Raw genomic sequence first — 26,310 nt, 5'->3', positions numbered from 1 at the left:
GCATGAATATCATCCTTACCTGGCGCTGAGTTTTTCAAATCTTGTAAAACATTCTTCATTTCATTCATGTTAAAATCGTCATTAATGCAGTCATCATTCGACATTTCTTTACATAAATTATCTTCATTTTCACCATCATCATGATCATTATTATAAAAAGATCTGTCAATAGACTTGAAAAAAACGGGCGACCGCATTAGCCTTATCTTTAGATTCACTAATGATATTGCCGTCAACGATTAAATTGTGGAAAATATGAGTGTTCATTGCGCTATCTCTCATTCCTTTTACTTGTTTCCATACTTTTCCGATATCTGTAAATCTATTCATTTTACCGCAGTATTTAGACCAATAGTCATATCGTGCTCGCCGTTGCACCTTCTGAGCAAATGCTTTCTTTTTCAAGTATAGTTGAACATCATTTTTATCATAATATCTTCGTAATCTGTTTTTAATATGATTTCTCTCCGCCACCGCTTTTTGACATGCTTCGTTCCACCAGGGAGTTATTTTACCTCTGTTTTCTCCTCCTATTCGCACTCGACGAATACACCTCTTCGAAGCATTCAAGATTACCTTAACTATCATATCATATCGTCCTTGAATATCCAAATTACATGCCGAGTAATGTCTCTTGTAATTTAGATTAAGTAATTCATTTGTAATTGCTTTTCTATACTCTTCCCAGTTTACGTTTCTAAAACTCCATCTAAAACCTATAGTTGCGTTTTCTTTAATATTTACGTTATTTGTCTGTATTAATTTGATCACGATTGCATTGTGGTCGCTGCCAAAGTTATTGGTCAATACTTGCCACTCCATACTACAAGCTAGTTCCTTGGAGACTATAGATAAATCCAACATGGAATAAGAACCAAAGTGCGGGTCTAGTCTTGTTGGTGATCCGTCATTGAGTAATGCTAGATCATTAACCTCCATGAAAGATTCAACAGTTCTTCCGTTGGAATCGAGCTTGCTGCTCCCCCATAGAGGATTGTGGCTATTAAAGTCACCTAAAATAATAAGCTTCCCTGGCACATTTCTAATCATGAAGTTTAATTCTTCTAGTTCAATCTTTTTACAGGGATTATAATAGTTGATAATGGAAATAATGCCTTTCTTTGAAAAAATATCTACCCTTTGATATTCGATTACTCTTAAACTTTCATAACCTGGAAAGCGATGTCCTTTTTAAAATACATAGCCAGACCACCTCTCCTACCATCCTGTCTGTTTCTACAAACACAAAAATAATTAGGAATGAACGACACATTAAAATCATTAAACCATGTTTCCTGAATACAAATAATGTCTGGGTTGGAACCCAATAAATTATTATCAAAAAGAGAAGTTAGAAAGTCCGACCCATGCGAAACCATGCCTTGAGCATTCCACTGGACTATTACTAGATCAGAGACAGACTGTTTTATTTAAGGTGGCACTTGACCATTTCCAATGTTATGTCTGTCTTTAAGAAATTACGACTAGCATGTACAACAGATTCCAAAAACTGATCATCGTTTTCAGACTGTGGTAACTTACGTATCACAAATAGAATAAACATAATGAAATCCAGGGGTGCTACACTCATTAATGTGTTGACAGTATCTTTCTTTTGGTTATTCGACTCAGTTCCTTGCCCTGACTCCTTATCTCTTTCCCGCCTTCCTTATTGTTCCTTTGTACTCGGATTGGGCGCGGAATCTTTGATTGTTGGATTGATTCGTGGTCAGATGCCATTGAATTTGAAATGGGACCAACATTATTTAGTTTCCTTTGAGTGTTTTCTTTAGTGTCGCTAGTTCTAATGGTTTTACTTTCCTCTTCCACTATTTCATTTTTTTTAGTGCGATACACCCTAGTCGCTTGTGCGTATGTAATGTTTTCCTTCAATTTAACCTTTTGTATTTGTTTTGCCTCTATGTAAATTTTGCAACCTTGATACGCCGCCGATTGTTTATCTCCACATCTAAAGCATTTCCGATTTTCCTTTTGTGGGCACTCTTCAAAATCATGTTCCCCTCCACATCTCACACAGCGCAATTTACCCTTGCAGTTTTCCTTCATGTGCCCAAAAAGTTGACATTTGTGACACCTTGGCACCGGTGGACTAAAGTTGTCCACACGTTTAAGCTCATACAGAAAGTTTACTGTCTCGGGTTTATCCTTGCCTTTGAAGGTGATGAGAACTGATGGGGTTGGTACTATTTCACCATCGATCTTCTTCATAAAACGCTTAGCATGAATTACCTTCTGATCTTTCAATACTTCTGCAATTTCCTCATTACTTATCTGTGTATCTATTCTATGAATAACACCTTTCGTTGTAAAATCATGATTATCTTCATAACGCGTTGCTTTAACGTCTACACCAGCAAGCTTGGTTAGTTCCAACAATTTCATGACTTGTATGTCATTCTCACATTTCAAAATCATCATATTTTTCACTTTCTCTTTCCCATTCAGATTGCCTACCAGATTATGAATTTCTTTGAACACCTGTACTGGGTTTGCTCTGCAAATATTCTTATTTTCAAGACCAACAATGACTACCCTCCTGCTTGAATGCGTGGGAGTAGAGAATTTAGGCATTTTACTGTTCTTCGTATTTAGAGTACTATCGCTATTGCTCCTAACCCTTTGGCCTTGCCCTTTTCTTAGCCGATCGGATAGAATTTCTATTGATCGCCGTTTTCCAAGAACAATTCGATTCATCATAACTGTCCTCATCATGGACAGTATGATCATCGGAAGATACCACTAATTCATCTGGCGCTTGCCTAAATCTATTACTCGCTGCTGCTAAATAATCCTCTTCGCCCGAGGATATCGAAAGGTTATTCGCCATAATTACTTATTTTACAAGAACATAATAATCTGTAGGCCTATTGATAAATTGAAATTAGTCTCTTACCCGGTAACGTAGTGTTAATAAGGTGAGTATGAATGAAAATGAGTGCATGTCACCATGGGAACGGCTATATGGTAACCCAAGCCTCCAACTCCGCTCACTACGGCAACTGGACTGTTCAATCCTCGATCTACTACAACTGGAGATCAATCAGAAATCAATTCCATTCAACAGAAAAGGGGGAGCAGGCCGATGGACTGGAGGTGGCTAGGAAGCGGCACAGATGCCGGTGAGGAGCCGGGTGTAGCCGACTTGAATTTCCCGCCAAAACGTCTATGTGAAAACAACACTGCTGCAGAGCTCCTGTCAAAAGCGTCCGCTCTGCTCTGCTCACTTAAAGGTGCTGCAAATAGAAACATTATATGAGATGGCGCTTGATGCCACATTCAAACACTAACAGAAGAAAAAATAGAAAATTTAAATTCTAATTGTAAAAAAAAAACATGACCCCTACACTTTTGTGACATAGGAATGTTAAATGATATTTGAGACTAATTTTAATGACCCTTACCCAAACTTTTAGACAGGCCCGAATGGTATAATTGTTAGCATTGTTACTACATGTATTAAAGAATAACATGATGATATGATGACGATGATGATGATGATGACGACGATGACAATAATGAGGATGGTGGTGGCAGTAGTAGTTTTTGTTATTGTTTATTGTTATTGTCAGTTTATTCTGTGTTTTTATTGCATTTAATGATTTATTCCATTCTTGTTTATTTTTTTTCCTTCTCAAACACAGTTATAAACATGCAATTGATGGACTATGGCAGGTTTTTAGGAAAGGTAGGCCCACAATAAATCTTACATTCAGGTTTTATTATAGCCTATAATCTAGGCAGAGGCTGCAGTTCTTGTCTTTGCTGTTATGCTGAACGTAAGCGATACGTCTGATCTGTCGAAGACTACGCATTTGTGGCTGCGAAGCAGCCACCGCCTGTAGACTCTTGTCTTGCTTTGGATGTTTTTTTTTTTTATTATCGAGTTTGAAATGAAGCCAGTTTTTCATACGAAAAATTCTCATGCATATGTATGAGAAGAAATTAATCAGACCAATCAGAAATACGTTGGAAAGAATATAAGTCACGTGACATGACGTCACTTTCTTCATCCACGATGGCGAGTATGAGTACCAAGTACAAGCGAGAAACTTCTGCGAGAGTTTGGATTATGCTGCCGATAAACTCCGCATTCCTAAAAAGTGGAAAATTCCGAGACCTTTAAGAATCTGCCTTTCGTAGCATTATTGACGACGGGAGGGATGTGGAAAAGCAAAATCTACCAAGCAATCCCTCTGTGTAACGATAATATCTTCGCTTTTATGATCTCAAGTCGTTGGCACACGACAGCAAGTACCGGTACGGATCCCGGTACCACAACGTGTCAAACGACGAGATGAATACATGAATATTGATTGGGCAGACGGGAGTCTATAGGCGGTGGCTGCTTTGCAGCCACAAATGCGTAGTCTTTGCCAGATGAGACGTATCGCTTGCGTTCAGCTTAATAGCAAACACAATAACTGCAGCCTCCGCCTAGATTATAGGCTAGTTTTATTACTGCTGTGATGACAAGGATTTGTATCGGAACTTAAGGCCATTTTGCATAATATTTACATACACGTTCATGTAACTCCCGGAATTCTTAATTTTATTGTATGATAAGCATTGTTGTCAGGGTAGTTACATCTACGAGTATTAAACTTGAAAACTTCTATAATGTTTACTTCTTATGCAACAAGGCCCTGGAAAGAATGACTTTCTCATTTTACTGTCAAGATAATATATTGCTAGTAGCCCTTATTTTCATAGAATTAAATGGGAACCTTAATCTGTCTTTGCATAAAGCTAAAACGGTCAGTTTTTGTATAATGCATTCACACATAAACAAATAAGACTCTATGCACTTGAGAAAACAAAGGAGAGGAAGAGAAGTGTTGGTGAGTTTATTTTGTTGAGGCTAGGTACAATTTAATTAAGTACTATGTTTTAAGAGCTGTTTGGAATTTGTTAACTGAATCAATTGTTTTCAGGGAATTTAGGAGTTCCATAAAAAAGGGGCTGCATGAGCAAATGAACGTTCGCCATATGATTTTGTTGATATTGGAGGTACGACTAATAGATTGTTATTTACATACATGTTTATGGATACCCGTTATCACTACAAATATTTGCATAACAAATTGATTGTGTACATGTATTAATTTTTTCCTAATAATGAGGATATACTGTGTACTAGGTATTTAATTACCCGGGAAGCACTAATTAATGCAGTTGCTTTCCACATAATATTGAGCAATTAGATGCTTAGAATACATTAGTTCATTATAATCTGTCAATCCACTCTTCCGTCATTGATTATTATATCGATTTGGTACCTTTCTAATTGAATTAAACATTTGATCCTATTTCAGAGGGTGTAGTAAGCTTATGGAATGGCTGGTCTATGGCAGTGTTAAGAGGCTTCCTAATGACATTTGGACAGGTTGGTATGATGAGTTTACCTTTTTCTGACTGGCCTTTTCATATTTTTATGGCAAGCTTACTTCATGTTTGCCTCGCCCACCGGAGGTGAAGTCTCAGCTTACCTGCAGTGGGTGAGGCATGAATCCACTTTTTAGAAAGGAGAGCCAGTCATTGGATTGTGGTATTGCATGTATGTACATGTATAAGTAAGCATTACCATGGTTATTTACATATTTTATTCTCTCAAAATCAAAGGCCTTAGATTTGTCATTGAAAATTATGCATTCATTGTTGTGACCAAGCTTTTATGAAGTGGGACCCAGTATTGACTTGGGTGAAGACTTCCTTGGCCCTGTTGAATAAGCGTTAATATTGCTATCCTATGGAAACTGTCATGGAATCTTTGATTTTTATTGGATTTTGAGCATGGTTACCATGGTACATGTAGTTACCATGGGATGGAAAAGTTAGAATGATAATAACCTTTATACAAGAGGGTCATGTTACATTTATCTCCCAGAGTGGCTAATTAATTTGGGGAGTAAACAGTGACTTTTAACAATTATCAAATTGATCTCAACACTCCCTTATTCTCTCTGACAGTAAGACAAGCTGGTGGATGAATAGGTCTTTTGACTTTTTTTATTATAACAAGAAGGAAAACAAACAATCAGACCAAGTACTGTGATGATTTGAGCAAATGACTGTAAAACCAATTACCAAGCAGACCATATGGACAGTTGACCTGAAGGGTGTGACTGTTTGGGTGTGAGTTGCATACCTGTAGTCTTAAAAATAGACAACCTGTAATAATATTAAACCACTTTACATTAACCCTTTTGAGATAGTAGAATAATTTCTTAGACCATGAAGCATACCCTTCTTGCGAGAGTAGAATGATTTATTTAAACTGTGTAGCATATTATGATATTTTTCTTTTCTTTTCCAGGTGGCTCTTTATGATCAGTACAAACAGCTCTTGCTGCAGACTGGGTATTTCAATGACAATATAGCAACCCATTTCACTGCAAGTACCATGGCAGTAAGTACATTTTAATCACCAATCAGTATTGTGTTTACAGCATTTATAATCTAGTGTGACTAGCTTTGCATTTTGTTCAGTAATTTAAAATATGTTTACATCAATCTGATTTCCACCTTTTTGTTCTCTTTTTTTTTTCTTTCCTGTATATATACGCATATATATGAATAAGTTGACAATTTTTGTTTTCATTTCCAAGGGGAATCCACAATTTACAAGCTTTGCTTTTAGTGAACCCCCTCCCCCTCATTTCCATTAATGCTCAATTTTATACTGCTTTTTTTTACGAAGTAAGAATGTTCGTCTGTAAAATTGTCCCTGATTTATATTATTTTGTATTATGTTTTTAATGGAAATGGAATAAAGAATTGAAAAGGAAATATGTAGAAATCATTACTGAGAAGTGAAACATACTATTAAACTAAAAATGAACCAATATTTAAGAAAGTCTTGTTCATCCTGAGTATATTGTACATGTACAGTAATATTGATTTTGTTAATAGTTTGTGGGTAAACCTTTGCCTGCTTTATTGGAGTAGCATGTATGGAACATACAGCGGGCTGCCAACTTCAAATTGCATTTCTTTCCAAATGCTCAAGCAACGCCTTTATTCCATCATACGCACATTGTGGCCATGGATGCATTGTGTTTCATACACATTCCGTGTCAAATACACAGCTGTCTCCAACACTGTTTACAATGAGATTTTTGGGGTGAAAATAAGGTTTTTAAACTGCTTTCAGAAATCAGGTGATGTAGGATGGCCCCTTGTATTGAGCAGCTGCATTATGATTTATGTAGGCGAATGTATTGTGTATTTGTATTTGTTGTGTTTCACATGAGTTTTTTACCATAGCACATTTACATGCATACATTATTTTTTTTTACTTGCCTTTTAGTGGAGAAAATCTCTATTCAATTCTAATAGCTTGCACAGCTTTACATGTAATAATAACATAATGATAGAAAGTGGATCTTGAATACAACAATAAAAGCATCAAAGTATGAAGAGATGGAAAGACTATTCAGGAGCCTACCTGGGATCCTTTGAATAGAAGGAAAGTCTATTCAGGTGTACCATGGGTGTTATAGGAATAGACAGGAAGTCTATTCAGAAGTACCCAGCTTCAGTTTCAATAGGCCTTTATAGTTAATTGTTGACTTGCTCTTCTCTGAATGCTTTAGTTCAATCCTAAATTGCCAGGCTAAGTGTAACATTCAGACATGAAGTTGGTATAGTTATAATAGCCATTGGCATTTATGTAGTATACAAATAATGGATGTTTATGAGTGCAATGGACAGAACACTTTTTTTTTAAACATTGTTCTTTGGGCCTGATTTTGCCATCATGAACAGATGAAAAGTGGCCCGTGACTGCCACATAATAAACTAGTTCAATAATGTGACAAAAGTAATTAGATGGAATGGGCAGTCAACCCAAACCAAATATAGCCTGCTACTGGGACTGAAACTAGGTTTTTTGTCTCACCTGCATAGCAGAGTGAGACTATAGGCGCCGCTTTTCCGACGGCGACGGCGGCGGCGGCGTCAACACCAAATCTTAACCTGAGGTTAAGTTTTTGAAATGACAGCATAACTTAGAAAGTATATGGACCTAGTTTATGAAACTTGGCCATAAGGTTAATCAAGTATTACTGAACATCCTGCCTGAGTTTCATGTCACATGACCAAGGTCAAAGGTCATTTAGGGTCAATGAACTTAGACCATGTTGGGGGAATCAACATCAAAATCTTAACCTAAGGTTAAGTTTTTGAAATGTCATCATAACTTAGAAAATATATGGACCTAGTTCATGAAACTTATACATAAGGTTAATCAAGTATCACTGAACATCCTGCTTGAGTTTCACATCACATGACCAAGGTCAAAGGTCATTTAGGGTCAATGAACTTTGGCCGAATTGTGGGTATCTGTTGAATTACCGTCATAACTTTGAAAGTTTATGGATCTGATTCATGAAACTTGGACATAATAGTAATCAAGTATTACTGAACATCCTGTGCAAGTTTCAGGTCACATGATCAAGGTCAAAGGTCATTTAGGGTCAATGAACTTTGGCCAAATTGGGGTATTTGTTGAATTACAGCCATAAATTTGAAAGTGTGTTGGTCTAGTTCATAAAACTTGGACATAATAGTAATTAAGTATCACTGAACATCCTGTGCGAGTTTCAGGTCACATGATCAAGGTCAAAGGTCATGTTAAGGTCAAAGAACTTTGGCCACGTTGGGGGTATTTGTTGAATTGCCATCATATCTCTATAAGTGTATTGGTCTAGTTCATAAAACGTTGAAATAAGAGTAACCAAGTATCACTGAACATCTTGTGCGAGTTATAGTAGTTTTCAAAATCAGCACTGCTGCTATATTGAATCGCGTGATGCAGGTGAGACGGCCAGAGGCATTCCACTTGTTCTGCCTTTACAGCCCATACGAATGCAAGCTAGGGTTGTCATCCCCAAAGGGAGCCTTGGCAGCTAGGGGCTAAGCTAGACAAGCTAGAAACCTTCACTTCTAGCCTTCCCTCCCCCACTTCATGAGGTGAAAGATGAAATGATCCATTTAACGAGGTGCAGCCGAGTTGAATGGATCATTCCATCTAGCCTCCCTTCCCCCACATCATGAGGTGAAAGATGAAATGATCACTTTAATGAGGCGCAGCCGAGTCGAATAGACCATTCATTTCATCTTTCACCAAATGAAATATTCTGTCCATTGCACGAATGAAAAGAACATTCATTATTTGTTTTATATTACACCTAATAGATCGTTTTCATTTGACATTGATAAATTTGAATAGAAAATTGCATTCAGTGCGAGCGTGGTCTGTTTAATAATTGTCGCATACATACAATATGCGTGCTGCAAACACGAGTGTTAATGTGTAGCGCCTGTGGTCTTTGTGAGCATGAGATAATTATATCTTTGAAGTAGACTTTATTTTTGTCTCACCTGCATAGCAGAGTGAGACTATAGGCGCCGCTTTTCCGACGGCGGCGGCGGCGGCGTCAACACCAAATCTTAACCTGAGGTTAAGTTTTTGAAATGACAGCATAACTTAGAAAGTATATGGACCTAGTTCATGAAACTTGGCCATAAGGTTAATCAAGTATTACTGAACATCTTGCCTGAGTTTCATGTCACATGACCAAGGTCAAAGGTCATTTAGGGTCAATGAACTTATACCATGTTGGGGGAATCAACATCAAAATCTTAACCTAAGGTTAAGTTTTTGAAATGTCATCATAACTTAAAAAATATATGGACCTAGTTCATGAAACTTATACATAAGGTTAATCAAGTATCACTGAACATCCTGCATGAGTAACACGTCACATGACCAAGGTCAAAGGTCATTTAGGGTCAATGAACTTTGGCCGAATTGGGGGTATCTGTTGAATTACCATCATAACTTTGAAAGTTTATGGATCTGATTCATGAAACTTGGACATAATAGTAATCAAGTATTACTGAACATCCTGTGCAAGTTTCAGGTCACATGATCAAGGTCAAAGGTCATTTAGGGTCAATGAACTTTGGCCAAATTGGGGTATTTGTTGAATTACAGCCATAAATTTGAAAGTGTGTTGGTCTAGTTCATGAAACTTGGACATAATAGTAATCAAGTATCACTGAACATCCTGTGCGAGTTTCAGGTCACATGATCAAGGTCAAAGGTCATGTAAGGTCAAAGAACTTTGGCCACGTTGGGGGTATTTGTTGAATTGCCATCATATCTCTATAAGTGTATTGGTCTAGTTCATAAAACGTGGAAATAAGAGTAACCAAGTATCACTGAACATCTTGTGCGAGTTATAGTAGTTTTCAAAATCAGCACTGCTGCTATATTGAATCGCGTGATGCAGGTGAGACGGCCAGAGGCATTCCACTTGTTTATATAGAATACTGTATTTACGTTCATTTGCCTTGTTATATTGTACTTCATGAATTTTTCTAAATTGACCCTTTCAGCATATGCTGCTGGTCAATTTTTATGTGCATTATATACCAGTGAATATATGATAAATAACTGACATTGGACAAAATCATATGGATCAATAATGGATCAGACAATGACATCATTATAAAATGGCCTGAATGATCGATATCAAATAGCCAATCATACATGTATGACAAGGATCTATCTAGGTGTCATATCATGCCATCTACATGTATCTAGAAACTGATACCATCATTGGTGAATTTGCTGCACTCAGCAACACACCTGAACATTTTCTTGAGATACATGTACTCCTATCAAAGTTTGTCAAATGAAAACACAAAATTCCCTATACTGGATAGTGCACTCAATAGTAACTGAGATGTTCCCATTGGTTTGTCACAGGTCACCTGACAAGGCCTGTGCAGATCACCTGATTCATGAGCATGTGACTTTGGCAGTTTCATTGAAGCTTAGAGAAGTGCACAGATATATTTTTTATTGAAAAGTAGTTATGCAATTTTATGGAATATTGACACAATATTTTGTTTATATTCTCATGAAATATAATTCAATTTCAACAGACCAACTACCTATAAAATTGTTCTTCTTCTTTTTTCTATTTTTTTTGCTCAGGGTACCTGTGCCACAGTATTAACTCAGCCAGCTGATGTCTTAAAAACAAGGTTAATGAATGCCAAACCAGGACAGTACAAGGTGAGTCAACAAAAATACCCATAAAGGAATTTGAGAAAAATTTGCTGTTGTTTGCATGTGTTCATGTAGAAAAACCTGTCCAAGCGATGTGAGAAGATTTTGTTTTCTTTTTGTAATGCACCTAATTACTGGTGATTGCAGATCACCAATGCCCTGTTTTTTAGCTTATGATTCCCCAGGGCAGTCAGTAGGCAGGTCCTCAAAAAGTAGCTTCTTTCTTCTTAGTGATATTCGTGACTGGAGAGGTTTTGCATATTTAATGTGCTGGGTGCGAACCCAAACACCTCTTTTTATTCAGCCATTGCTGCTCTAAATTTATATCAAATTTCATGATTCTGGTATCATTTTAAAGAAGAAGAATCATTCTTTCAGGTCATGTGTTTGAATTTATTCGAACATTTTGTAATGTAGGTGAAACTTTTGATCTAAAACATGCTACAAAATAATAATTTTCACCTGACAAAAGTTGTATTATACTTTTTTTAGCCCAAATGATTTTTAGATCACGATAAAGCTGAATATGTATACTTTTTTATATAGGTTTCAAAATAAGAATTAGTTGATCGGGTCAACATCACACTTTTCATTGACCAAGTACATTTAGCAGCTTGACTACAAGAATACTAAACTCTGATTGGTCAAAGAGCATACACACTTCCTAAATTCCATCTGTTCCCACACTCAGGTCCCCTCCAAGGTCATACTCCCCATGTGGTAATCTCATCAAATTACCCGTGCCTGTTGCTATGAAACCTTTTTCAGCCAATCAGAACTCAGAAATTTCAGAAACCTTGTCTTGTTTGTACCTTGGTGGGAAAAGTGTGATCTTGACCTGATTAAAAAGTACCACATAGCAAGAGTGACATTTCGCTTTATTGTGATATAGATATCAGTGAGGCTCAAAATGAAAAGTTTTGCACAATTTGCAAAAGAAAACAGAGGAAGAAAATTGAGGCACATTTTTATGCCAGAAACTCTTTCATTATCAAAATGTTGTATACAAAATAAATGATCAATATGAAAGAGTAACATTTACTCTACCTGATGGTGCAATGACATTTGATTTGACCTGAGGTTAAAGTAGGTAAATTCTTAGAGAAAGAAAATCTCATGAATCACAAAATTTTGTAAGGAGGAGGGTTCAGCCACAAGATGATTTGGATGAATCTGGCCTATTTGCTCATTAGCATAGGGACCTGCCGTCTGAATGAGGGCTTCCAAACCATTTTGACTTTGTATAATGTTTTGTTGTATTACATCTTTATTGTAATTTTGTCTGTTTTTGAAATGGTTTAATTAATAAATGTAATGAAACAAAATAAATATTGAAATATTAAAAAATTGAAATTGAATTCGCTTTCATGTATTTTATTGTATTACGATATGTAATAGTAATAATATTTGTTTTAAACATTTTCTCCCTCGTGCAGAATGCTCTCGACTGTTTTCTTAATGTTGCCAAGTTGGGACCTATGGGGTTCTTCAAAGGTTTTATTCCTGCCTTCGTGAGACTCGGTCCTCACACCATCCTAACCTTCCTCATCTTCGAGCAACTCAGAATACGACTTGGTCGTGATATCCAAGTCAAGGTTGGGTCATGAGCCTGACGGTCAAAGCTTGTAGGCGGTGGTAATGAACTTTCAATCAATTCAAATAATAATCAGGTTTTGATTTGAGCTCAGCCTATATTTGGTGATTACCGAGTGCCTCGTACAAGCTGTATCTTTCATGCCATTTGGTGCGATATCCCGCATCCCTGAATGCCATATGTTGCTATGACAGGCAACCATTGATTTAATCATGAAATCAAAGCAAGATGGAAGAAATTGTAAAGGGGATAGATACAGTATGCTTAAGCTTTAGTGAATTGATGAAATTTTGAGATGTTTTTCGGGTTGATGGTTTCGATGAACTGTGTTGGATATCCTGGAATTTTTGCCAGAAGCAGTTTGCATTTGTCACATGTACAGTGTATAATCTGTTATGTATGTATTGTAACACAGGTGCAATGTACATGTATGTGACACATGCAATGAATTTGTAACATCTGTTATGTGTGCACATACATGTACATGCTACATAAGTGTAAGAGACAGTTCATGTGTACATGCATGTAATGTTTGTTACATGGGTATATGATGTAACGCATTCTGTGTAACATGTTTACACCATTGAATCTTGAAAGGTGTATAAAGCTCACATCAGAAGTGTGTTGATGATATAACACGATGTTAATCATTTTTATATGAATCATGTTTCAAGAAATTACTTTTGACAATCCAGGGTTATGTGATTGATGAAGATAATTTAGCAATCGGTATTAAGAGTGCAGGATAGGGTGATAATACAATCTACATGTCATTTATCTAGAAAGACATAAAAAGATGTTCATCGTAAATGCTGCATTGTTCATGAACAATATATCTATTACAAAAGGTATCAGAGTCTCTGCACCGTCCGTCGCTACATGTTAAAATTTTGAAAGACATAAACTTCTGTCCCCCCAAGAGCCATGCTTTGTACAAGATTTTTCTTAATCACTTTAAAAGGCCTGTGCCCCGTCTTATATTGAGTTACGATTTAGTGGATTAACCTCACCTGTAAGCAAATCCAACAATGTCATAATTTTTTCTACAGGAATTTTGCACAATTTCCTTTGTAAACAAAGAGAACAAACCAAAATTTCAGAAGATGATTAATGAATGAATTGTAACTCTGTAAGATGGGACCCGGGTCACACTGCAGCCAGTCCAGGGTCCCGTAACACAAAGTTTAGCGATTGATCGTAGGTTTGATTTTCATGATTGATTGTATATTGTAGTCAATGAAATCAATCGTAAAGAAATTCTTCTACGATGATTGCTAAGCTTTGTGTTCTAGGCCCAAGGTTACTGTCTCTCAAACAGTATGCATATTAATCACAGAAACAATTGTATTAAAACCACTCTGGGCCCTGTACCACAGAGATAATAGTAATAGTTGTAGGACTGATATTTACATGTACAACTGATTGCATTGATCATTATGTGAAATCAGTCTCACAAGTCAGACATACGATCAATTGATAACCTTTGTGTTACAGGTCGTCGGTTACTAGTGACTTTACGAATGTCTGATCCTTTCTTAGGAACCTACATGTAATCAATACCTATGATCATTTATGGCAAGTAAGGATCACCAGTCGTTCATAAAGTCATTCATAACTTACGATCAGCTTTATGAAACATCCACCAGGTTACCAATTTAGCTTACCACATAATCGTACATGCTCTGTGTGAAGAGTCCAGTTGTTTTATGTACATAAAGTGCCCTGGCGAGTTGTCCACAGGGGCCACGGAAAACCGTGTTAAAAAACTGTGGACAAAAACGTAAAAATTGCCATCTGACTGATCTTTTTGCATGGTCAACCCCACCTCCCCCCCCCCCACTTTTGAAACCATTCCGCGGCCCCCAGTCCATAAAGCTGTTTGTGAGTTGAACACAATTCAGTGTTTCTATTAATGAGGTACATGTACCCCCAACTTTTTTTGTGACTTGTCATTTTTCAAAAGTTAAGATTTTTTTTAAATAGTTTCCAGCACTTGATTTATGACTAATTTCAAGTTTACTGGATGAATATTTATGCATTGTATATGGCTCAAATATATTTAGGAAGCAAAGAATATAATATTGAAGGATACATTACTTCAAATCTTGAATTGAAGTACAATGCTTGAGTAAAAAGAAAATGTAGGGAGGTGGCATGTGGCCAATCCCCCCGCCCCCCTCCTCCCCTGATTACTGTATATACATAATTATACAGTGTACACACTTATGACCACACTGCAGGGATGTGAAGTTTACAATAATCATCTCTGTGTGTGTTTACTATTCTTTATATATTTTGTACACATCTCAGCCTTTTTTAAGCACTCCCAGAATTCATAATTGCTGCTTATTATAAATTAAATTGACTCAGTTCATGTACATCAATGTATAAAATGCATTTTATCATGTTTCCAGCTACAAAAGAGTTTTTATTTTTCTATTATCATTTTCTGTCAACTGGAAAGGAAGAGTTTATATAAATCAAATGGCTTCTGTTTATGCATGATTTGGAGGAGGAAGAAAAGATGCTGAGTTGGATTTGCTCGCCCTAGCGACACTCTTTTTTGTCAACTGGAAAGGAAGAGTTTATATAAATCCAACGGCTTCTGTGAATGCACGATTTGGAGGAGGAAGAAAAGATGCTTAGTTGGATTTCTTCCATATGCTGCAGCTATAAAGATGAAATCAGACTCTTTGAAGTGGTCTACCTACTTGTAAGTTCCTATACGTTCCTCAGAAACATGTACATGTAGTGTACATGTTTGTACAAATGTTTAATCACATTAAGATACTTATTACCACATACATTGTATAGCTGCATGTGTACATGTACATGCCAAGTGCCAACTCCATATGTATGCTATATGATTCCTCACTAATTTTGTAGAAAGCAAAAAATACAATTTCATCATTGTCCCCAGAGATGGCAAATCACTTGGGTGGGTACATTATTTTCCACCTAAATCCTTTAGCCTCGTTGTACGTGTACCAGTGCATCATTTCTAGTAGAAAACTAAAAATTGTGCAATAATTTTTTTAAAGAATTTTATTTCATCATTTTTATGTTTAAAATCATGGGATTTTTTCGGTGTGATTTTGGACTGTCCTGATTAATGCATTACTGTATATGAAATTGTAGGGGAAAGGTTGTATTATTTGAATCACAATTCACTATCAATCGTAGATATACAGATGTGCATTGTTAATAGGTTAATATACATGTAATTTGAAATTGTAGATGTAGCGTAGGTCTAAATATTTGTAGTTTCCTAGACAAACGTGTTGGTATACATCTACATTCAAATGCCAGTTTGACTTTTTGAATTGAACATGGGGTTGAATCGCCTTTATGGACAAAACGTTTCTGAAATCTTATTTTCTACATGTAATAGGTGTGATTGTTTTAATTTGTTTACTATGTTGAATTAATTTTCTGTTGAGAAGAATATTGGCATTCATGGAATATGTAATACATGACAAAAAAGTGTTTTTCAAAAAGCTGATTACCCATGAAATTTATTGGATATTTTATCATGTACAGGTGTACTATCATTTTGATTTAGACTTGCGCTGTACTGTACCCATGTACACTTACGTTTGCTTTATGTATGTAGTAAATATGATGCTTGTATACTCAGAAAGAAATAATACATCCCTGTCTGGGATTTTTTTTGTGATGAAAAATGAATATTTTTAATGTGTATCAAGTGCAAGAGCAGTGTAGATGCTCTCATTTGCAACTTGGGGTTTTTTCTGGACACTCATTCCAGTGTGAGCTTGTGGCTTTGTACTGTGCTTAGTAAGTGCTAACTGAAAACTTGAGCAAATTCCTTTAAAAGCACATTCAAGAAATTGAATTCACTGCACATGAACATTTTGTATTTGCTGCTGTTGGATAGACTCACTTTGCTTGACCATGAAATTACATGAATGAAACTGTTAATTGAATCTTCAAATTGGCAGTTCTTTTAAAGGGCTAAAATCTTGGGGTTCCTACTCGAAATTGAGAAACATTTATATTTTCTTTGCTGTTTATGTTTGTAACAGTCATTTGTATTGTAATTAGAGTGGATGCAATCAAGTAGCACGATTTTGTGATCATTCTTTCATGCAAAATATGAAGTAGAATGTTGCCAATTCAGCTCATTTCAAAGGGATAAAATACCTATGTGACTCTCAGCAATGCATTCCATGTACAGGTAGAAAATGAGTTGGAGCTATTCCTGCTGAATGCATGCAGTCATGCAGACAGGCTGATCAAACAAGCATTCATCGTTGTGTAAATAGCTGTAATCATTAGTCCTCAAAATACATTGCGATTTGAGCAGCTGATCGTCATGATCAGATATCAATACACCCACTTTCTTATTTTGTTACTGGCACCAGTTTCTCTGACTAGCTCTTTTGCCCTGTACCTTGTGTAAACTGAATTGCCGCATTGATTCTGTTAATAATAGTTATTGTAATTGGGTTGGATAAAGTTCTGTTTACAGTTGAAGATGGTGAAAACAGAACCACTGTCCATCCATTTTGTAAGCTTTATCAATATGGTGTGTATCTGTCGTGTTGGGAAAACACCTCATGTTAAAAAATTATTTGTCAATTCTGCATCAACCATCTTATGCAGTAGAAAGGGCCAGAAGCTCAAAATAGAAATTTGTAGTTTTCTTGAAGAAAATCATTGTAGATATTGAATTTGGTAGAATTGAAAATATTAAGCTTTTGTGTAAGTGTCTCCATGTTACATACCATTCATCAGTTTCTCTTAGGGGAGCATTTCATGAAAGGACTTGTAAGACGTTTTATCTGATAGTTACTATAGTAACAGCGCTTCTCAGCCAATCAAAAATCAGGGAAAGTTATCGGACCTGACAACTTTTCGGACAAAAATCTTGATGAAACGATATCAGAAATATTAAGAGTTATACTTTAAGACCAAAAGTCCCAAAGCGCTCAATGAATCCTATTTGCCAGGGAACCTTCATGAGGTCTATGCAGACAAGTTTTGTTACATTGATTATTCTAGTTGTGTTCTAAACATTGTTCACTCATGTTATTATAGTGCATCAGCAAATGCACTGAAATCCTTTCTTCATGCAGTGCATTGAGAAATATCAGGAAACTACAATTACTTTTTAGGCAGATCATATATATACTCTTTGGAATTCATCTGACTTTTCCTAAAGTAAGTACATGTAGTGAAAAATGCAAAATAAGAATGAGACATAAGGGACAAACTTTTTATCTGATGGCTTTGTCACATTCTGGACCCAGTTCCAGCAAACTGACGTTGATTGTAACTTGATCCCAGTGATGATAAAATCCTTAGATGGGATTGGCTGTTGAACCATGTTACCAATTATTTACTATTGATTGCAGAGCTATGAACTTTGATAATGTCCATGCATCAGGAATAAGCCAGTTCATTTGTACTAAAGTGACATGGTAGTTTAAAATTTAATGAGATAAGCACCAACTTTTATGTCTTTATTATTCTTATATTTTTAATTGTGTTTTTCATTTACATCCACAAAAACAACAACAATGCATCCACGCACGACTGGTATTTCACAATTTGCCAGTTTGTACATTGTACAACATGCTATATTATGCGTTCAAAATAGAAATGCAAAAAAATATCTTCTGAGAGTGTTCATTGATGTGCTATTCTAGTCACCTGGTATATATTCAATTTCTTCATCCTGCTATGGAAGGCATGTTTATGTAATATCTTGCTTTGAAATCTGCCTATCACAATGAAAGAAAGGAAAGGTCATTTTACCAAAATTGTCAATGAAGTAACTACGAACTGTACTGACCACACAGAAACAGTTTTAGCGCTAACAATGCGCTAACAGAGGCCCTGTTACAACCGGTAATGTGGCAGCGATGCCTATTGTTACAACAATGCACTGCTTAACATTGAAATAAATGTTTTGACTTCACGATCCAAAAGATGTGACAGAGCTTACTGTTAGCGCTCTGTTAGGCTTAAAACATTTCTGTGCAGCTGGCACTGGTCTATTCTGCTTGGAAACTAACTTGATACACTTGAGCTACTGTACACTACAGTGTATGCTGTTTTCCAATGCAGTAGCCAAAATTGAATATATTGAATATTATGTTATATTTGTTTTCCATGTTTTTTTAATTATTATTTTCAATTCTGTTTCAGTCTTGTCAGTGTTGTTTACTTAATACATGTTTCATTTGTCAGTGTTGACTGTTAGGTAATATTCCTTTTTTTTTTAATTTGAGTCTTCCAGTGCCATGACAACAGAAAATGTTATCATTGTAATTCTTATTAACTTGTTGCATTGTAAGAGCTAATGTATTGAGTCTCCTGTCAATACAACAGATAAGTACAGTAGGCAGACATGTCATTTGTCAAGGTGGATCCTCATAATGAGTGAAGACCAAGACCACAGCTGCTACAAGAGGAGTCCATAAAAGACATTTGTTATAATGCTCAGTTCACAATGTGTTTACTTTAACAATACTGCCATTGTTAGCTCCAAGATCAATGATACTGGGAATTTAATGGTTTTCTTTGAAATGTATGTCTTCTGCAGGACTTGATATTTTTTTTTCCCCTGTGAGCAATGCTGCATCTGATCCTGTACAGGATCTTATTTTCCTTACACTACACACTAATGTCACATTCGATTCAGTGCAGTCACACAGTTATTTTCTACTGATCATGTCTTTACTTTTATTCACTCTGGTCTTTTGGATTCCTCCCCTCAGCCTCCCCATGCACTTTTTGCCATCATAATTATTACTTAGTATAGTGTTTGGTTAGTCATGCCTATTGTATAGGCGAAATACCTTTTATTTATATGTTTTTTAAGATCAGTTTGATATATTATTAATTTTAAGCCAAGGACAATGTTCGTTGTGATTTTTTCCCCTTTTTCATTTTTTTACTCCAAATATAATAGAACCTATTTGATAGTACCTTGAAATGGATGACTTACCATCTCAACAGTTTATCTTTTAAAATCATTGTTTATTAGTGATGAATTTTTTAAAGAAATGGTCCCAATTTGGTGCTGTTTATTATTGTTACATAAGTGATGTAAATGACATATACGCATACATTTTATGAGGTATGATCAAGAATGTTGAACAGAATGACCGATGTTCAATTCAATGTATTGTACCATCAGAAAGAGTTTTTATTGTATAAACAATAAAATATTATACATTAATGTTTAAGTACGTACATGTATTAATTTTGTCTGTGATACGTTTGTTGCAGTGCCCAAGCCATCTTTTAGACTGATGGGGGGGGGGGGTCACTGGAGAAAGAGAGAGAGGGGGGAATGGGGAAAATTATGGAATGAATGAAAAAAATAAGAAGAAGAAAAAAAGGGACATACAATAGAATGAAGGAGAGAGAAAATGATGGAATGAAAGAAAAGAATAGTAAGAAAAAAAAGGAAATAAAATGAAAGAGAAACAAAGGGAAGGATATAAGAGAAATGAAAGACAAGGAATGGATTATAATCATGTATCATCTGTTAATGGGTTGGTACGTGTTAATAGTATTGCCTAAACGTACCGGTAATCCAAAACATATCCACCATGATCATCAAATTGCTGAATAATTTTATGCCAGACAAGAAAACTTTGAAAATGTATTATTTTTGCTCTTTAACATTCTTCACTGCCCACGGTATTCCATATTTATCTTCATACCCACTCCTTAACTTGTGTAGTTAAATATACACAAGTTAAGGAGTCAAGCAGAAAAACATCACCTTTTTATTATCGACCCCTTTTATTATATTGTTAAATCATTTGTTCTTAAGTTATATTCATTGTAAATATTGCAGGGGTGGTGGAACGTTTATTCTACCCCTCTTTTTAGTAGGTTTTCTTTATTCCTTCCTTTCTTTTTCTTTTTCCTTTTCTTTTCTTTTCTTTATTGCGCCATGAGCATCTTTTTATGATGGATACCGGCGCATTACAAATGTTCATATTATTATTTATTATTAACGTATTTTCGTGTTTTTTTTTTTTTTTTTTTTTTGGGGGGGGGCAAAGCCAAAAAAGGGAACTTATATATCAAAATAGGCATTTTGAAGCAAATGGATAGTTCGCAATGAGATTATCACCTACGTTAGGTAGTTGTATTTTGCAGTAATTAAGTTGAGCAAAGCCTTTTTAAAGTGATTTTTGATAAAATATACGCTCGCTAGCGAGCGGTTTGGATAAGAAATGTCAAATCTGAAGTTGTGAAACTCGCTTTTTGGTCAATATTATTATCGCGCAAATTAGCTGTTAAAGGGCATCCTTGCGAGATGTTGCGAGCGCTAATCGCGAGCTCAAACTTTTGGACATTTTATGTACTAATAAGACTGAAAATCTAACATTTCGAGCAGTTTTTGTTCTCATGAAAAAGATGTGTATCTACTATTAAAAGAATTGACACGAGCGCGAAGTGTGAGCTGAAATTTTAAATATACTGACCAGAAAAGTAAGCTGATAAGGACTGCAGTATAGTGACTGATGAAGCGGATATATATCTCACCAATCGAATAATGCGAGCACGAAGCACGACATGAAAATTCGTAATATTCCAACTTGAAAACTGGACATTTTAAGCACTTTCTGTATAAACCAAGAACATATAAACAATGATTGATGCGAAGCGCGAGCTGAAAATGTGTGGTATTCCAACCTCTGGAGTAGAATTTGAATTCGTGATTGTGATTCTAATCATGTTCTTGTTTGGTTTCACACGTGCGAAAAATTCGCCATTAGCCATATTTTTCGCTGGAACCATTCAAATTACAATTTTTCTTTCTTGAAAGGGCGGTCAGTTTTCAGCGACGATCCTCGGAAAGACGATTTAAACCTGGACTTGACCTACATGCATACACTTGGCAATTGTTCTTTAATATACCATGGAGATAAAATTATACTAAGCATATTCCTTGAAAAGTGTTGAAGTCTGGCAGAAAGGTAATGTTCTTGATATAATGGGAGGTTACCTAAGGGGGGGGGGGGGCAGGGGGCAGACTGCCCCCCTGACGAGTCACAACACATGCAAGGGACCTATCTCTGCCCCCTCCCCCACTGACGAGTCAAAACTGATCCCTGACGAGCTAAGTGGGCCCCTCCTTTGAACTTGAAGACCATTTTTTTTTGCTTGTTCATTTTTTTTATGGTGCGAAATGTCCTTTACTTGCGGTTGAAGACTTTTTTTTTTGCGGACGAATTTGCCCCCCCCCCCCCCCCTTTGGAAAATACTAGGTACGCCACTGATACTAACGTCATCCCACAGTACATGTTTCACACGAATATTTGACGAATGATATCAAACCAACAACTTGATCAGGGTGGTAAATAATTAATATTGACCATCAATTTCAGTTATAGTTGTACTTAAATTTGATCCCGTTTATCGGGTTTAAAGCCGCAGCTCGTAATATGAATAAATTTGATTGCATTCATTTCCTCCTATCTCCCATTGCGAATGGTCGAATGTTTTCTGGATTATATATCAAATGTCAACATTTTTTCATCCCTTTTACGTTTGCACATCTCATCCCAGCCCATTCAAAGCCCCACCACAACGGCACAATGCATTACTCGCATGAATGGAGTCGTTTAATATTGGGGATTGGTGCGTCTGTCTGTGTACCTGAGAGTGAACTATATATTGATTTGGAGAGTGTGAGTGAAATTATCGTTCCCTGATCTAGTTTTGTCATTTCTTAATACAATGCGGAAGCCAGTTCGAAAATGAGATTGACACCGACATGGAGATATAGAGAGGATTAATCTAGTCTGAAAGAGGCCCCTTTGACTGTTTGCGATTGCGATGGCCCCTGACAATGTTTTGAATATTGCTTTTGGATTATGTATATTTCTGTTCCTGTTTTCTGCAGTAACAGCACAAGGTTGGTTATATTGTGGTATCTATACCTTGGTCACATTTGCTCTACGGCGGCCGTGCGGCGAGTCGAAAACAGCCGTTTTCACATTTTATGTACGAGCTACATAGAGGTGGCTTGTATAAAAATTAATAAAACGGCTGTTTTCGACTCGCCGTACGGCCGCCGTAGAGTAAATGTGACCAACTGACCATGGTATTACTAGTCAATCGCTACATTTAGAAAACTTGCTAGAGACATATTTGTTTATTCATTTATCTATTTATCTAATTCTATTCTTTTAATTCTTTTATTTGTTTTATCTATTTTATTTTATTTATTTGTGGGTCATCCTCTTGCTTATTTGGTTATGTAACATGACTGCTCACTGCGTGATACCTCAACTATAATGAATTTAAATTTTGTGTTATCTATTAAAAAACCATGTGAATAGTGAATGGAATTCAATCTTAACTGTGAACTGAAATCGATTTTATTTCTCTATTCTAATTCAATGGTTTTATACCTTAACATGATTAATGCTTCTTTATTTTCAATCAATTTTCAATTTATTTCATGTTTGCAATATGTATTTTTTTTTACATGCAGACGGAACGAATATCCATGAATTTAACGATAAAGATTGAATAAAATTGAATATAAGTTGGAAAATGGAGACATGAAAATGCCATTTGTGGTAAAGGGGTATGAAGGGTTCTAAAAAGTGGAACGTGGACGTTAAAAAAATACAGAAAAGGGATAAAGTGATTACTTAGCATAGGCGGATCCAGGGGGGGGGGCATGCTCCTCCCCCCCCCCTCCATTGGTGGAGCAAAAAAAGAAAAAAGGGGGACAGAAAGATAAAACAAAGAAGGGAAAAGAGAGGAGAAAAAAAAAGAAGAGGGGAAAAATAAGAGGAAGAAGACAAGTGAATAAAATAAGGAGAGGGACATTGATCTTTGATCTGTGATCGTGTTTATTTGACAGAGAAACAATGCGAGCTGCTGAAATCTAAAGTTTTTGAAGTCGGGTAATTTTAGAGTTAGGTATATTAAAGAGAAGACTATTACCGAAATCACGACCTGAGGAGATGAATGAGTGTACAAGTTTCTCTGTTGCAGAACGAGTTAAATATTTTCGAATGAAATCAATGTTACGCAATTGATAGCGGACAGATTTACAATTACTTGTGACCTGATTTTGACATTGACATTATTATTATTGTTATAATTATTATAATTATATTTCAATATTATTACCATTATTATTGTTATTATTATTATTACGCTTGTCCCATTGTTTCGTCTTTTTTTTAAATATATCTAGATACAGACAATTGTCAAGACGACCCATGTAACAATAATGGAACGTGCAACGATTTAGTTTATGACTATGAATGTACATGTGCAGATGGTTGGACCGACAGAAACTGTACTACAGGTAATTTATATATATATATATATATATATATATATATATATATAAATATATATATATATATATGTGTGTGTGTGTGTGTGTGTTTGTGTGTTTCACGACTGTTTCAGAAACGGAATTTGAACTCTTTTTTTGTCACATCATGGGCACTGACGAAGAGTGTGACTTTACCTTTCAATTTTGAGAGCTATACTCCTTTTAAAATCTACGATTTTGTTTCTACGGCATTTATTTGTGATTATATATATATATATATATATAGTATATTGAATTTATAAATAATGAAGGTTTGTTCAATAAAAGGAAGGCAAGACCTGATCACAATGTTTGGACGAATTTTAACTCACTTGTCAGAGGCAAGAGATCGATGTTCAATTGATGATTAACTCTTGAAAGCCAAGTATACCAATAAACTGGGTAGAATAGAATAATGAGTGTAATCATACTATCAAACAAAAATTATGATTTTTACAATAATTAATGGAACAATAATCGTATCAGTATCAGATGATATTTATTTTATGTAATTTCTTATTACTTACAATTTAAATAGTGACAGATAATTTTCACAAAAGGGCAAAGTCGGCTATTTAAAATTTTGAAATATAGCATTTATCACCTTAATTACACAAAATAGAAACCATGATCTTAGACAATATTGCACTTTTCCATATGCAATATTTATAGTCAAACAAAAAATTCTTTCAAAATATTATATCTCCAGTTACAAGGTACTTAAAATTTTTAGGGCCCGTGGCATATCTCATGTAATTTCTTAATACGTACAATTTTAAATGATGACAGATGATTTTCACAAAAGGGCATAGGCGGCTATTCAAAATTTTGAAATATGGCATTTCTCATTGTTTACGGCCCATGTCATGCATGTCATCGCCGAAAATAAGATATTAGGTAGATATTACCTAGACATTTATACATCCTGAAACGCGACATTCATGCTAAAGAAATGACGATTCTAGAAGAGCGTGAAAAATGGAGCGGACTCGCCCTGCTCTCGCCTACTGTGAGGGCCTATAGGGGCCATTTTGAATTGTACAATACAGCATTTGTCTCATGCATGAAAAAAATAAATGATATGTTTTGCCACAAAACATGTTTTCAGACAATATTTTACTCGTAGATCACACTTAGGCCTTACATGCATTTTATGGTTCTTACTCTTGTGAAAATTAGTTTCTTTATTCGCATTGTACATAGTAAATATAGGTGCCTATGGCGGCCATTTTGAATTCCAAAATACAGCATTTATCACTTGCATGGCATAGTAAATAATATATTTCGTTAATTATATATTTAGTCAGTATTCCACTCGTTTGTCTTAATAATATGCATTTTAGTACTCATTCTTGTGATTTTTGGTTGGTCCCCATTAATATTGTCTATAACTGTTCATGCTGTTAAGGGGGTTGGCTGCATTTTGAATATCAAAATACATCATTTATCCCATACATGATATAACAAATGATACATTTCGTTTGCAATCATTCATTCCTTCACTCAAAGATCACAATTACTTGCATTTTAGTGCTCACTTTTGTCAAAATTAGTTTTCCCCATTTATATTGTACATACCCGCATACAGAGTATACAGAGGTCTAAGGCGGCCAGTTTGAATAACAAGAAAATTAATATTTTGTCACAAATCACTTTTTTTATGTAACATTTCACTCCTGCAACACAATTACATACATTTTATAGCCAATGCGCATGATTTTCATTGGTAATTGCATATTTTGGCGGCCATATTAGATTTTGCCAATTTGCGGAAAATGCTCACGGTTACACGAGTGGCATCATTAAGATTCGTAATCAGCACACTCGAATTGACAAGAAACCTTAACAAATTATTGTATATATGAAAAAAAAGGTTTAGTCAATTTTAATTGGGTCTACCCAGAACTATTCCTCTGTGAGCCCCACTTCCCTTTTAACTGTTCAACATAGGCATATGATTGTAATTACTTCTGTTTCTAAACCTATATTGATAGATATCGACGATTGTGCAGGAGTATCTTGTAACTTTGTTGGAATCTGCCAGGACATGGTCAATGGTTTTACCTGTGATTGTATAACTGGATTCACTGGCACCGTCTGCGAAACAAGTAAGAAGAAACATCATCTTCAAAACTCACATCATCTTCAAAATACATTCGACAAGTTCAATTCAAGCTCCACTTTCCGGTATCCGTATAACTTCTCTTGATGTATGTTTTTTTAATTACTAATTCTGTTGTTGAAGAAGCAAAAATAAAAAGGGAAGAAGAGAAGAAATAG

The 26,310-nt window shown here is 35.6% G+C and overlaps 3 protein-coding genes across 3 annotated transcripts in view; 2 read left to right on the top strand and 1 right to left on the bottom strand.

The window, feature by feature from the left end:
* The window catches only part of LOC129270051 (mitochondrial dicarboxylate carrier-like), a 36,485-nt gene extending 19,282 nt beyond the window's left edge, over positions 1-17,203 (top strand). Inside the window, exons 6-10 of the mRNA XM_054907468.2 lie at positions 3,663-3,706; positions 5,334-5,404; positions 6,335-6,427; positions 11,027-11,107; positions 12,538-17,203. Coding sequence (XP_054763443.1) covers positions 3,663-3,706; positions 5,334-5,404; positions 6,335-6,427; positions 11,027-11,107; positions 12,538-12,708 — 460 coding nt within the window. The 3' untranslated portion in view covers positions 12,709-17,203. The remainder of the gene's footprint in view (positions 1-3,662; positions 3,707-5,333; positions 5,405-6,334; positions 6,428-11,026; positions 11,108-12,537) is intronic.
* LOC135155707 (uncharacterized) lies at positions 1,591-2,592 on the bottom strand. Its single transcript, XM_064105739.1, has one exon. It carries the CDS (start codon positions 2,590-2,592, stop codon positions 1,591-1,593), a length of 1,002 nt encoding a protein of 333 aa, XP_063961809.1.
* A 5,114-nt stretch (positions 17,204-22,317) lies between the features above and the next one.
* Positions 22,318-26,310, top strand: part of LOC129270423 (fibrillin-2-like) — an 86,894-nt gene continuing 82,901 nt past the window's right edge. Inside the window, exons 1-3 of the mRNA XM_064106079.1 lie at positions 22,318-22,605; positions 23,905-24,018; positions 26,025-26,138. Of these exons, the coding sequence (XP_063962149.1) occupies positions 22,527-22,605; positions 23,905-24,018; positions 26,025-26,138 (307 nt within the window). The 5' untranslated portion in view covers positions 22,318-22,526. The remainder of the gene's footprint in view (positions 22,606-23,904; positions 24,019-26,024; positions 26,139-26,310) is intronic.

This window comes from Lytechinus pictus, chromosome 10, assembly GCF_037042905.1.
Source record: "Lytechinus pictus isolate F3 Inbred chromosome 10, Lp3.0, whole genome shotgun sequence".
Taxonomy (NCBI): domain Eukaryota; kingdom Metazoa; phylum Echinodermata; class Echinoidea; order Temnopleuroida; family Toxopneustidae; genus Lytechinus; species Lytechinus pictus.
This window is presented reverse-complemented; position numbering and strand designations above follow the sequence as displayed.